The sequence below is a fragment of the Ictalurus furcatus genome, chromosome 28 (assembly GCF_023375685.1).
Source record: "Ictalurus furcatus strain D&B chromosome 28, Billie_1.0, whole genome shotgun sequence".
In the NCBI taxonomy this organism is placed as follows: domain Eukaryota; kingdom Metazoa; phylum Chordata; class Actinopteri; order Siluriformes; family Ictaluridae; genus Ictalurus; species Ictalurus furcatus.
The window spans coordinates 6,441,357-6,453,818 of record NC_071282.1 but is presented as its reverse complement, the minus strand read 5'-3'; the positions used below and the strand labels follow the sequence as shown (position 1 = coordinate 6,453,818).

Here is a 12,462-nt window from a genome sequence, read left to right as displayed (position 1 = left end):
AAAGTGAATTTTGCATAATACAGTGCATCTGGAAAGTATTCATAGCACTTCACTTTTTCCACATTTTGTTATGTTATAGCCTTATTCCAAAATGGATTAAATTCATTGTTTTCCTCAAAATTCTACAAGCAATACCCCATACTGACAACATGAAAGAAGTTTGTTTGAAATCTTTGCAAATTTATTAAAAATAAAAAACAAAAAAAGCATGTGTACATAAGTATTCACAGTCTTTGCTCAATACTTTGTTGAAGCACCAATTACAGCCTCTTAAAGTCTTTTTGAGTATGATGCTACAAACTTGGCACACCTATTTTTGGGCAGTTTCTCCCATTCTTCTTTGCAGGACCTCTCAAGCTCCATCAGGTTGGATGGGGAGTGTCGGTGCATAGCCATTTTCAGATCTCTCCACAGATGTTTAATCGGGTTCAAGTCTGGGCTCTGGCTGGGCCATTCAAGGACATTCAGAGAGTTGTCCTGTAGCCACTCCTTTGTTATCTTGGCTGTGTGCGTAGGGTCATTGTCCTGTTGGAAGATAAACCTTCACCCCAGTCTGAGGTCCAGAGTGCTCTGGAGCAGGTTTTCATCAAGGATGTCTCTGTACATTGCTGCATTCATCTTTCCCTCGACCCTGACTAGTCTCTAAGTTCCTGCCGCCGAAAGACATCCCCACAGCATGATACTGCCACCACCATGCTTCACTGTAGGGATGGTATTGGCCAGGTGATGAGTGGTGCCTGGTTTGCTCCAGACATGATGCTTGCCATCCAGGGAAAAAAGTTCAATCTTTGTTTCATCAGACCAGATAATTTTGTTTCTCATGGTCTGAGAGTCCTTCAGGTGCCTTTTGGCAAACTCCAGGCGGGCTGTCATGTGCCTTTTACTGAGGAGTGGCTTCCGTCTGCCCACTCTACCATACAGTCCTGATTGGTGGAGTGCTGCAGATATGGTTGTTCTTCTGGAAGGTTCTCCTCTCTCCATAGAGACACGCTGGACCTCTGTCAGTGTGACCATCAGGTTTTTGGTCACCTCCCTGACTAAGGCCCTTCTCCACTAAGGCCCTTCGATCACTCAGTTTGGCCGGGCGGCCAGCTCTAGGAAGAGTTCTGGTGGTTCCAGACTTCTTCCATTTACGGATGGTGGAGGCCACTGTGCTCATTAGGACCTTCAATGCTGCAGAAATGTTTCTGTACCCTTCCCCAGATCTGTGCCTCAATACAATCCTGTCTCGGAGGTCTACAGACAATTCCTTGGACTGCATGGCTTGGTTTGTGCTCTGAAATGCATTGTTAACTGTGGGACCTAATATAGACAGGTGTGTGCCTTTCCAAATCATGTCCAATCAACTGAATTTACCACAGGTGGACTCCAATCAAGTTGTAGAAACATCTCAAGGATGATCAGTGGAAACAGGATGCACCTGAGCTCAATTTTGAGTGGCATGGCAAAAGCTGTGAATACTTATGTACATGTGCTTTTTTTGTTTTTTATTTTTAATAAATTTGCAAAGATTTCAAACAAACTTCTTTCACGTTGTCATTATGGGGGATTGTTTGTAGAATTTTGAGGAAAATAATGAATTGAAACTATTTTGGTATAAGGCTATAACATAACAAAATGTGGAAAAAGTGAAGCACTGTGAATAATTTCCGGGTGCACTGTTGGTCCCCTTTAATATTGCAGTAGGTCTCTTGGCAGCCTCATTCAGTACGTTTACATGGACAACAATAATCCGATATTAACCTGATTAAGACGATACTCTGATTAAGAAACTACCATGTAAACAGCGATTATTGATTATCTTAAGCTGATTAAAGTCATACTTGAAGTAAACACAAATCGAATTAAGACATGTGGAGTATTCCTATTTTAGTCGCATTATCGACGTGCATTACAGACATGTAAACACCTTAATCACACTATTAACGTCATGTGGCATTTTGCGACAGGACACACACACACACACACACACACACACACACACAAACGGCAGTGCTCAACCGTTTGACCATAAACAAGAGAGCATGGCTGCGTACGAAACGGCGTACTTACCTACTATATAGTAGGCGAGATACATGTATTTCTGCTACTATATAGTAGGTAAGTACACAGTTTCGGATGCAGCCCATGGCTTCAAGCAGTCATCTATTTGCACGTATAGCATGACAAATAATTAACTGCACTTGAAGCTTCCGTAAAAGTTAAAAATTAAACTGTTGAAAAATGAAACCCAAAACTGTATTTATACGGTACCATAACAAAGATGAACTTTATGTTGATACGTGAAATTCTGGAGGGAACGTCAGACGGCATGGCGTGGTGACATAATGACATGTGCCATTAATCGATCTACATTCTATAACATGTAAAATGGGAACATGAAAGGAGTATTCTAAAAGCAACTCATGTAAATACCTTCATCACAATATTGTCCTATTCAGAATAAGGTCAATAATTAGATTATTGGTGTCCATGTAAATGTAATCAGTGATAATTTTTCATCTTGTGCTTTCAGCTATTTTGGAGGGACATCCTTTTCTTGGTTGATGATGATGGCCTTCACAATGTTCATCTAATGTTCTGAAAATTCTTTTGTACCCCTATCCTGATCAATACATTTCAAAAATTAGATCATATATATGCTTTGTAAGCTCTTTGTTGGCCATGGCTTCAGCAGTTGGATTAAACTAAGAAGATTTCAAGAAAATGCTACAGAGTCAGCTAATCTTCATTTGAGGTTAATCAGAATAACTGATTAACTGTGTATGATAACTGCTTTTGAATATACAGTATCTCACAAAAGTGAGTACACCCCTCACATTTTTGTAAATATTTGATTATATCTTTTCATCTGACAACACTGAAGAAATGACACTTTGCTACAATGTAAAGTAGTGAGTGTACAGCTTGTATAACAGTGTAAATTTGCTGTCCCCTCAAAATAACTCAACACACAGCCATTAATGTCTAAACTGCTGGCAACAAAAGTGAGTACACCCCTAAGTGAAAATGTCCAAATTGGGCCCAACGTGTCAATATTTTGTGTGGCCACCATCATTTTCCAGCACTGCCTTAACCCTCTTGGGCATGGAGTTCACCAGAGCTTCACAGGTTGCCACTGGAGTCCTCTTCCACTCCTCCATGATGACATCACGGAGCTGGTGGATGTTAGAGACCTTATGCTCCTCCACCTTCCGTTTGAGGATGCCCCACAGATGCTCAATAGGATTTAGTTCTGGAGACATGCTTGGCCAGTCCATCACCTTCACCCTCTGCTTCTTTAGCAAGGCAGTGGTCATCTTGGAGGTGTGTTTGGGGTCGTTATCATGCTGGAATACTTCATACTGATCATGCTCTGCTTCAGTATGTCACAGTACATGTTGGCATTCATGGTTCCCTCAATGAACTGTAGCTCCCCAGTGCCAGCAGCACTCATGCAGCCCCAGACCATGACACTCCCACCACCATGCTTGACTGTAGGCAAGACACACTTGTCTTTGTACTCCTCACCTGGTTGCCGCCACACACGCTTGACATCATCTGAACCAAATAAGATTATCTTGGTCTCATCAGACCACAGGACACGGTTCCAGTAATCCATGTCCTTAGTCTGCTTGTCTTCAGCAAACTGTTTGCGGGATTTCTTGTGCATCATCTTTAGAAGAGGCTTCCTTCTGGGACAACAGCGATACAGACCAATTTGATGCAGTGTGCAGCGTATGGTCTGAGAACTGACATGCTGACCCCCCACCCCTTCAACCTCTGCAGCAATGCTGGCAGCACTCATACGTCTATTTCCCAAAGACAACCTCTGGATATTATGCTGAGCACGTGCACTCAACTTCTTTGGTCGACCATGGCGAGGCCTGTTCTGAGTGGAACCTGTCCTGTTAAACTGCTGTATGGTCTTGGCCACCGTGCTGCAGCTCAGTGTCAGGGTCTTGGCAATCTTCTTATAGCCTAGGACATCTTTATGTAGAGCAACAATTCTTTTTTTCAGATCCTCAGAGAGTTCTTTGCCATCAGGTGCCATGTTGAACTTCCAGTGACCAGTATGAGGGAGTGTGAGAGCGATGACACCAAATTTAACACACCTGCTCCCCATTCACACCTGACACCTTGTAACACTAGCAAGTCACATGACACTGGGGAGGGAAAATGGCTAATTGGGCCAAATTTGGATATTTTCACTTAGGGGTGTACTCACTTTTGTTGCCAGAAGTTTAAAAATTAATGGCTGTGTGTTGTTATTTTGAGGGGACAGCAAATTTACACTGTTATACAAGCTGTACACTCACTACTTTACATACTCACTACTTGACATTGCAAAGTGTCATTTCTTCAGTGTTGTCACATGAAAAGATATAATCAAATATTTACAAAAATGTGAGGGGTGTATTCACTTTTGTGAGATACTGTAAGTGTGGATGTGACTAGTTAATTCTGAGCACAGTCACATTCCCCATTATAAAAGAGTGTACACAATTGTGCAGCCAGGATATTGTTGGATATTGATAAATTTATGAAGTTTTTTTCTTACAGTTAACTAGCATGTGGTTTTATTTCTTTCTCTTTTTTTGTTATCCATAACTACAGGTTAAACAAGCATAACATCATGGTGAATTATTATTTTTTTAATCACCAAAACAAAGAATGTCTACCAAAAGAAGAAAGGCATGTTAATCAATCTAGGAAAGCATCACTATGCCATATTACATGTCACACATTACTTTGAACGACTGGCTCACCAAGCTGGTCATTTAAATGAGGGAGCCTTACACACATCTGGATAGCTGATCCTCTAAGGTAGTAACAATGGCTGGTAGCCAATGTTATCTATTAATGTGTAAAACTCAGTGGGACTTAAATGTCAGACTTCCATGCTGAGGGGTTTGATTTGGACCACTACTTATGGTGCATGTACATCCAATATAGCACATTCATCCCATTTGGGAAACAAGTGTAAGAGAATAATTGGTGTTGAGTAAATTCTGATAAAAATGGCACTGTTCATCTCTCAGAAGAGGTCTTGATCACTCAACAGTCATGGTCCCGGGTTGCCATAAATTCTTCTGTGCTTATGACCCAAAAACCAGAGTTACTGCAGGGGCCCCTAGGAAACTTTTATCAGAAAGCTTCTACAAAAGCCAGTGGAGGAAATTTTAGTGCCTGCTGTTGTCTTGAAGTAGTAGGGTCAGAAGTACAGCAGCAAACAAAAACAAAGTGGCACAAAGACGTCAACGTTTAAGGAATTAAGGAATAATCAAACAGTATCCTAGCCATTTCTTTACGATAGTAACACTTCCAGAAGTGAGAATTAGATGTATAGATTCAAAATACAACCATGATTGGTGTTAAACCTGGCAGGGAGTACTCTGGTGCATATTATTTTTATGCCAGGCCACGTCATCACAAGTTTTTGTATTTTGCATCTTTATTTATTAACTATGTTTAACTATTCTCATGCAACCTATTGATCCAAATTTTCCACATTTTTTTTTATTTTTTATCCCCCCAGGCACAGGTTATTGTGGTAGTTTAGGCACCATAGCCACCAGCATTCCTGAAATAGTAGTACTTCTTGCTTACTTAATGAGATGGAAGCAGAAAATTCAGAAACTACAAAAAAAATTAACTAATACACCACTGCCTAGACCTTGGCATCATGACCCCTGAGATGCCTATGGGGTCACCAATTTTTAAGAACTGTTATTGATAATGTAGTTCAATGCACATAAGCCATATCTCTCGCCTGGTTTCCCACTGAAGTTAAACAGGGTTGAACCTAACCAGTGCTTGTATGGGAGATCTCCTGGGGAAAACTAAGGTTACTGCTGGGTGTGGTCATTAGTGAGGCCAGAAGGTGGTGCTCAACATGTGGTCTGTGTGGGTCCTAATGCCCCAGTATAGTGACAGGGACAATATACTGTAAAAACAGCACCGTCTTTTGGATGAGACGTTAAATCGAGGTTCTGCCTCTCTGTGGTCACTAAAAATCCCCCGCAGCATGGGGAGAACATGCAAACTCCGCACACAAATAGCCCCCACGGGACTCGAACCCCGGACCCTGGAGGTGTGAGGCGAACGTGCTATCCACTAAACATGCTGTCATATTTCAAATAAAAATTTGTTTTTTGGGCCATCAAAGTGGCCAAAAAAGTTTGCGTACTCCTGGAGTTCTTACTTTAGCATTTTATTATTCTATTAATTGGTGCCATAATTTTGACAGTTATGTAAAAACGTTGGCTAGTAATGAAACCAATGCATATTACTAGTTAGCGAGTCACAAGGCATTTCATTTCCCACGTTGTTTGCAATCATTGATTTCCAAAACATCTTTCTTTGACTTGATTCCTTATGCTTCAGTCCATATTACCGGAGCTTGTCTGCTCATCACATTGTGTGCGCATGTGTATGAGAGAGAAAATGAAAGGTGCTTGTATAAAAAGATGAGAAAATCACTCTTGAACTTTTGATAAATCCTCAACAAAGTGCTCTGTCCTTTTCTAAGTCTTGGAAGGACAAGAACTGAGTTATTTGTTTCACTTATCTCTGCTTCTGCATTTATATTATTGGCTTATGCAACATTAATCACTTTTAAATGACACAGGACTCTTGGCTAAATTGATTAAACAGAGGACTTACTGTATATGTTTTCTAAGAGAGAACGCGCGTGCGTGTGTGTGTGTGTGTGTGTGTGTGTGTGTGTGTGTGTGTGTATTTGAGCACAAGACAGATGTCTCACACAGTGTCTCACATACCTTGTTTTTCCATCCTTCTTATTTCCTCTCTGTATGTTATCCCACTCAGGCGACTCCTTGCTGAAACACAACGGTATGAAGTTTACAACCAAAGACCGTGACAACGATCATTCCGAGAACAACTGTGCGTCGTTCTACCACGGTGCATGGTGGTATAACAGCTGCCACATGTCCAACTTGAACGGCCAATACTTGCACGGTCAACACACCTCTTACGCCGACGGAATTGAGTGGTCGTCTTGGACTGGCTGGCAGTATTCACTCAAATTTACTGAAATGAAGATTCGACCCACACGTGAGGAAAGGGAGAGCAAGTGATCCAATCAAAAACAATCATGGAAACTGAAAATATTGGAAAACATTTAGAAAATAATGCATAAAAAATGTATAAGAAACTGAAACTAACTATCATTGCTGACTGTGATTATGACAAGGAAAGATCCTTTTTGTCACAATTGTTTTTTTTTTTTTTTACGTTTCGTTTTGTTGCCTCATTTTGAAGAGAAGTCCCAGTTGAAGTGTATTGTAAACTCCACTGGATTGACTAGTCAAAGATACAGAGCATCCAGAAGAATCAGGAAGTTTCTCAATTCATGATATATCTCCTCATAATGCAGTCTTTTCCACTGAGAGGAAGGAGTTTTGGTTCTTCCTTTAGGAATGCAGGAGCTTTTATTAATCCAAAAAAAGAAGAATGTCAAGAAGAGTGTCACAAAAATTGGGCTAATTGGCAAATGATAATTATTAGTGAAATAATGTATGGAAAAGAACATTGGGGGATTGTTGACAGATTGAGTTATCGTTTTTGGCATACATGCATATATTAACGTTTGCTTATCACAATTACTTACTGAGCCAGCTTTTCAACTTCTTCCCCCACAGATGGTGGTGTGTGTGTGTGTGTGCGCGTGTGTGCGCGTGCATGCATGGGGTGTGGGAAGGGGAGTTCAAGAAGTAGAAGCAAGTATAATTAACAAAGTTGGATCTCAAATAACAGGGAATATCAGTGTGGTAATTCTGGTTTATGTCACTTCATCAGACTTAAGGCATCTTATAATCATATCGCATCAATCTGATATTGTTTTAATATCTACATATTGACTAATATTTATCATAACTTTGTCACATGACTATCCACTTGTAGCAGAAGGGGAATGGAGAACAGTAATGCACAGAATAATATTAACTTTGTAATTGGCCAGCTACCACCGGTGGTGCATGGCTTGCTATCTATAGTAGTGCGGTAAGGGGTTATCAGAATGAAGTTGCATAAGTTACATACAATAAGCTGCTGTATATACAGTAGTGCTTGAGATTTTGTGAACCCTTTAGAATTTTCTGTATATCTGCATAAATATGACGTGAAACATCATCAGATTTTCACACATACTTTTGCCATTCACAGATATGTAATATTGGATCATTTTCCCCAATAAATAAATAAATGACCAAGTCTCATTTGTTTAATTGGGATCTCTGTTTTTACTTTTAGGACTTGTGTGAAAATCTGATGATGTTTTAGGTCTTTTTTATTGATTATTTTATGCACCCTGTTGCACATACTGTACCATTGCTGTGCAAAAGTCTTACTCTAATTTTTTAAATACTGATAATGTCTTATGCCTTATAATGTCTTTAAAAAACAAAGCTAGTGTGACCTTCACATTATCTAGAAAGACTGTGGCAGATTTTCCAATAGGCTTTGAAAAACTTACCAGCTAATTTCCTTATTAAACTGCACAAAAAAAAATGCACCCAAGACTATTGACACACTCTTAAAGACAACGGATCACACCAGATATTACCTTTGTTTAGTGCTGTCTGCTGCTGTTTATAGTAGCTGTAATGTAGAAAATGTTTAATTTCATTATTTTTGAAGTCATGTTAGCTTTACAAAAGTTCTTTACATGCACATAAGACTTTTACACAGTGCTGTGTATGGATTCCTCTGCCTTTTCTTTTACTGTTTAGAAAAGAAAATTGCATCAGATTTTAATTCCTTTAGGGAATTCTATACTCATGCTGACTCAATCCCCTGAGCCTTCCGGAGGTCCTTATCAAACATATTTCACTTGAGCTAATAAAGTATTGTTAAGATGACAAATGCACCACAGAGACATTTGAGGGTGGGTTGGATGTGAGGGAAGAGGGTGGGTGTCAGGGCACAGGCTGTATTAAAATCACTATTGGATTGCAGGACTATTTCAAATTGATTTGTGAGTCTCCACTCCACCCTTCTGTTCTGTTGTCTCTCTCTCCTTGTCTTCTGCAGCATGTCTGATCTACCCTCGTCCACTTACATCAATTATGCTTGCTTTTTTTTTTTACTCACATTATTTTACTCACAAAATAAAATGTTTGTCTGGTCAGTAAGAAAGAGCACAGTACATCAACATTCCTGGATTTATGACTAGAAAAACAAATTAACACATGTGCAATGAAGCCATAATTAGGACATTAACTATTTGCTTTTCACAACATTTCAAAGTGGCTCATTTACTGAATAAAATTCAGCAGTTATCCTAAATACATAATGGTTCTTCTTGTATGACAACTGTGCACAACATGGCTTCTGCAAGAGCGCATTATTATTGCAGTCTAGGTTTTTACTAGTTTGTAACAAATTATTCTATTTAGATTATTAATTCACACATTATTAACTCCCTTTTACAATACCTGTGTCCGATATGGAGGCGTAGGCAGAAGCAAAAGCAGGTATGGCAGTTTAATAAAACAGCAAGAGGTGCAAAAGATAAGGCAGAAGTCAGTAATCATGAACAGACAGAAATCAGGAAAGCAGTACAAACAGGGCAGGGCAAAGAGACGAGGTCGTAAACGTAAGCAAAGTTTAAAACAAAAAAAAAAACCAGAATAAACAGACACTGTACGAAGGCTTGGGATAGACAGAGACAAAAGGCAACTGAGCGTATACTTCTCAACCTGATGACTAAATGAGAGTCTGCTTCTATTAGCACTGCTTTGGTCTAAAATTAGTAAATTTTCAGAAACCTCGGAATTTTTTTTTTGTACTTTCTGCGTATTTATTTACATTTGTATTTAGAAATTAATTTTTATGTGACTACTAAATGAAATAACAAACCTACACAAAAAATTTATATGTTTAATACCTGCATATATCACAATATATATGGCAAACAAAAATTATTTTAAGAAAAATGATCACCTGCTAATTCAATAGAAAGACTGCAATGTTGTTCAATTTCATAAAAGCTATCTACTTAAAACATACTAACTCCACCCCTAACTCAAATCTAGCCTTTTCATATCATTCGACATATGGAACATTGCCGGAACAATACGGTGCATTGCATTTCCATATGAGAACATGTTTCACATTGCATATGGTTTAAAGTAGATAGAACAATGAAGTCAGTTGAGACACAGCCCATGTCAAATCTACTTCCAAGAATTGTGCATCAAAAAAGTGAGAGCTGAAAAAATGTGTCCATGTTCCCTGTAGCTGTGCAAGATCAGTCTTGTTAACCAGTCAGCCACTGAAATTGATGTCTGGATGAAATAAAATGACAAAGCAGGGCTAAATCATTTTATGTTGATTTAAGGTCAACTGTGGGTCCTGAAGCAAGTCTCTTTTTATAATGTACTGAAAGCTTTATTGTGTAGATTTTCTGTACAATGTGTTTTAGAAAGTGTTGATGCATGTAAAATGTTTGTTTTTTTTTTTTTTTTGTATATACAAAAGCACAAAAAGCACAGCCATTTTGATGAACATTTAATATCAAATTTATACTCCCATATTCTGTCACTTTTTGTGAAACCTGAGACTTGAGCTGTTTGGATTGCGATGGGATTGTACAGATTAAGACTATTTGGGACCAAAGGAAGGAGATGGAGCATCAGAGAAATTCAAAAACACACCAACGTTCCCCAAACTATACTTCACCAGTGTTTTTTTTTTTTCTTGATTTAAGTGATTTAAAGCAACAATGGAGCTGCGTTCACAGGACCTTGTCTTCACAGACTCTAAAATCTTCAAGAAAAAATTATTTTTCAGTTTGATGCCTTTGTCTCCATGCTGCTGAGGCAGCAAGAGCTTCTCTGTTCTTTACTTTTCACTGACACTCTCACTCTCTCGCTCTCTCTCTCTCTCTCCCTCTCTCGCTCACTAAGTAAGATTATGTCTCCATTGATTGTTTTTCTTTGTGCAATCATTGGCTTCAAAGCTACCTCTCTTGTCCCAGATCATCTGTCAATTAAGTTTGTGAAGTTAGTAAGTTTAGGTTAGTGAGTGAGTGGGTGAGAAACAAATACATGTGTAAAGGTAAGTTGTTGTTTTCTGTGAATGAGATTGGCTCTATATGATGTTTGAAGAATTTAAATAAATGACGTCAATAAACAGATTATATTGACGGTGAAGGCTAAGGGTGTATGGTGTACATTTTTATGAGAAACTGTTGAGTGATTTCAGTCCATTCTGAGTTTGCTTGCAACAACCAATAAAATAAATGCTTTTATAATGAAGCAGCAAGACATTACTTGTTACAGTGTCTTGGTACATTAGCCCAGAGGATACTGGTTTGGAAGTAACTTATTAAACAAACTAAAAAGTTCACATTCACTTTTCTAGTGAATATTCTTTGTGATGGACTACAGTCTGAATAGATAGTCCATGCTGTTATTGATTAATTTTAACCAAAGTCAGTCATGGAGAAAACCAGGCAAAACAAAATGGTGCATTGGTTAGAATTAATTTGGAGAAGAAAATAAAAAAACACTAGAAAACACTACTTTTTTTTATACACATGAGAAGATTGTTTGGCATTGAGTTTTGTAATCATGGACACAATTACGCATAATGACAGAGCAGCTCATTTGTGTTTATAATTTAACAGATGTTTCAGTAGTCACTGCGCCTTCATTCACTAAATCCACTACTAAATGTATTCAAAATGGTTGATGATGCAATAGCTGTTGTCAAACCAAAACAAAGTTCAGAGAGTCTAAATGAACTCTCTCTCTCTACATTTCCTCACTCCATTGCTCCTATAACAACAACTAGCAATGCAAAGAGAGATGTCTGACTTTATCAGACCTGCCAATACATATGTATTTTGCCCGACATTTTAATACTGGAGTCCGCTACAATGAGTTATCGCTTAATAATGCCAAAAGAGCAGTCTTTCTTTTTCTCATAATAAAAATGACAAATTAGCCATTCGACATATGAATCTGGAATAATTGACTGTCCTGTCCCCCCCAAAAACTTGGAAGATCTTTAATGTTTTTGTCCTATCTATAGGAGAAGAGTGGAGGAAAGCATTCTCCAAATGATCCTGCAGGACTTTGAAGGTTTTAAATCTAATTTGAGCCACTGTTTTGTTATAAGGATTATAAATGAGCAAAGAATTCTTGCTAAGAAGTCCTGGTGGATTGTGGAGAGGTCAGTGCATCTGTTGTGCACAATAGTAATAACACCATTAGTTATAAATAGTGTTTGTTACATTAGCTGAGAATAAGGAACGAAATTTTTGCAATGCTTGGGATGGGAAGAGTTTAAGTACTTTGTCATTGACTGCAAAGTATTTGCAACCAAGTATTCAAAATTACCCTTTTAATTTATTATTATGTTAGTTTGTCTAATTATTTTAGTCCTTTAAAAAGGGGGATGACATATAAAAAGTGTTGTAATTCCTACACCGTTCACCTGATTTGGATGTGAGTA

General features: G+C 38.5%; 1 protein-coding gene across 2 annotated transcripts in view; it reads left to right on the top strand.

Moving 5' to 3' along the window:
• fibcd1b (fibrinogen C domain containing 1b) overlaps positions 1-7,627 on the top strand; it is a 170,441-nt gene extending 162,814 nt beyond the window's left edge. For both annotated transcript variants that reach the window (XM_053617682.1, XM_053617681.1), the window contains one exon: positions 6,811-7,627. In XM_053617682.1, the coding sequence (XP_053473657.1) occupies positions 6,811-7,079 (269 nt within the window). In that variant the 3' untranslated portion in view covers positions 7,080-7,627. The remainder of the gene's footprint in view (positions 1-6,810) is intronic.
• The last annotated feature ends 4,835 nt before the right edge of the window (positions 7,628-12,462 follow it).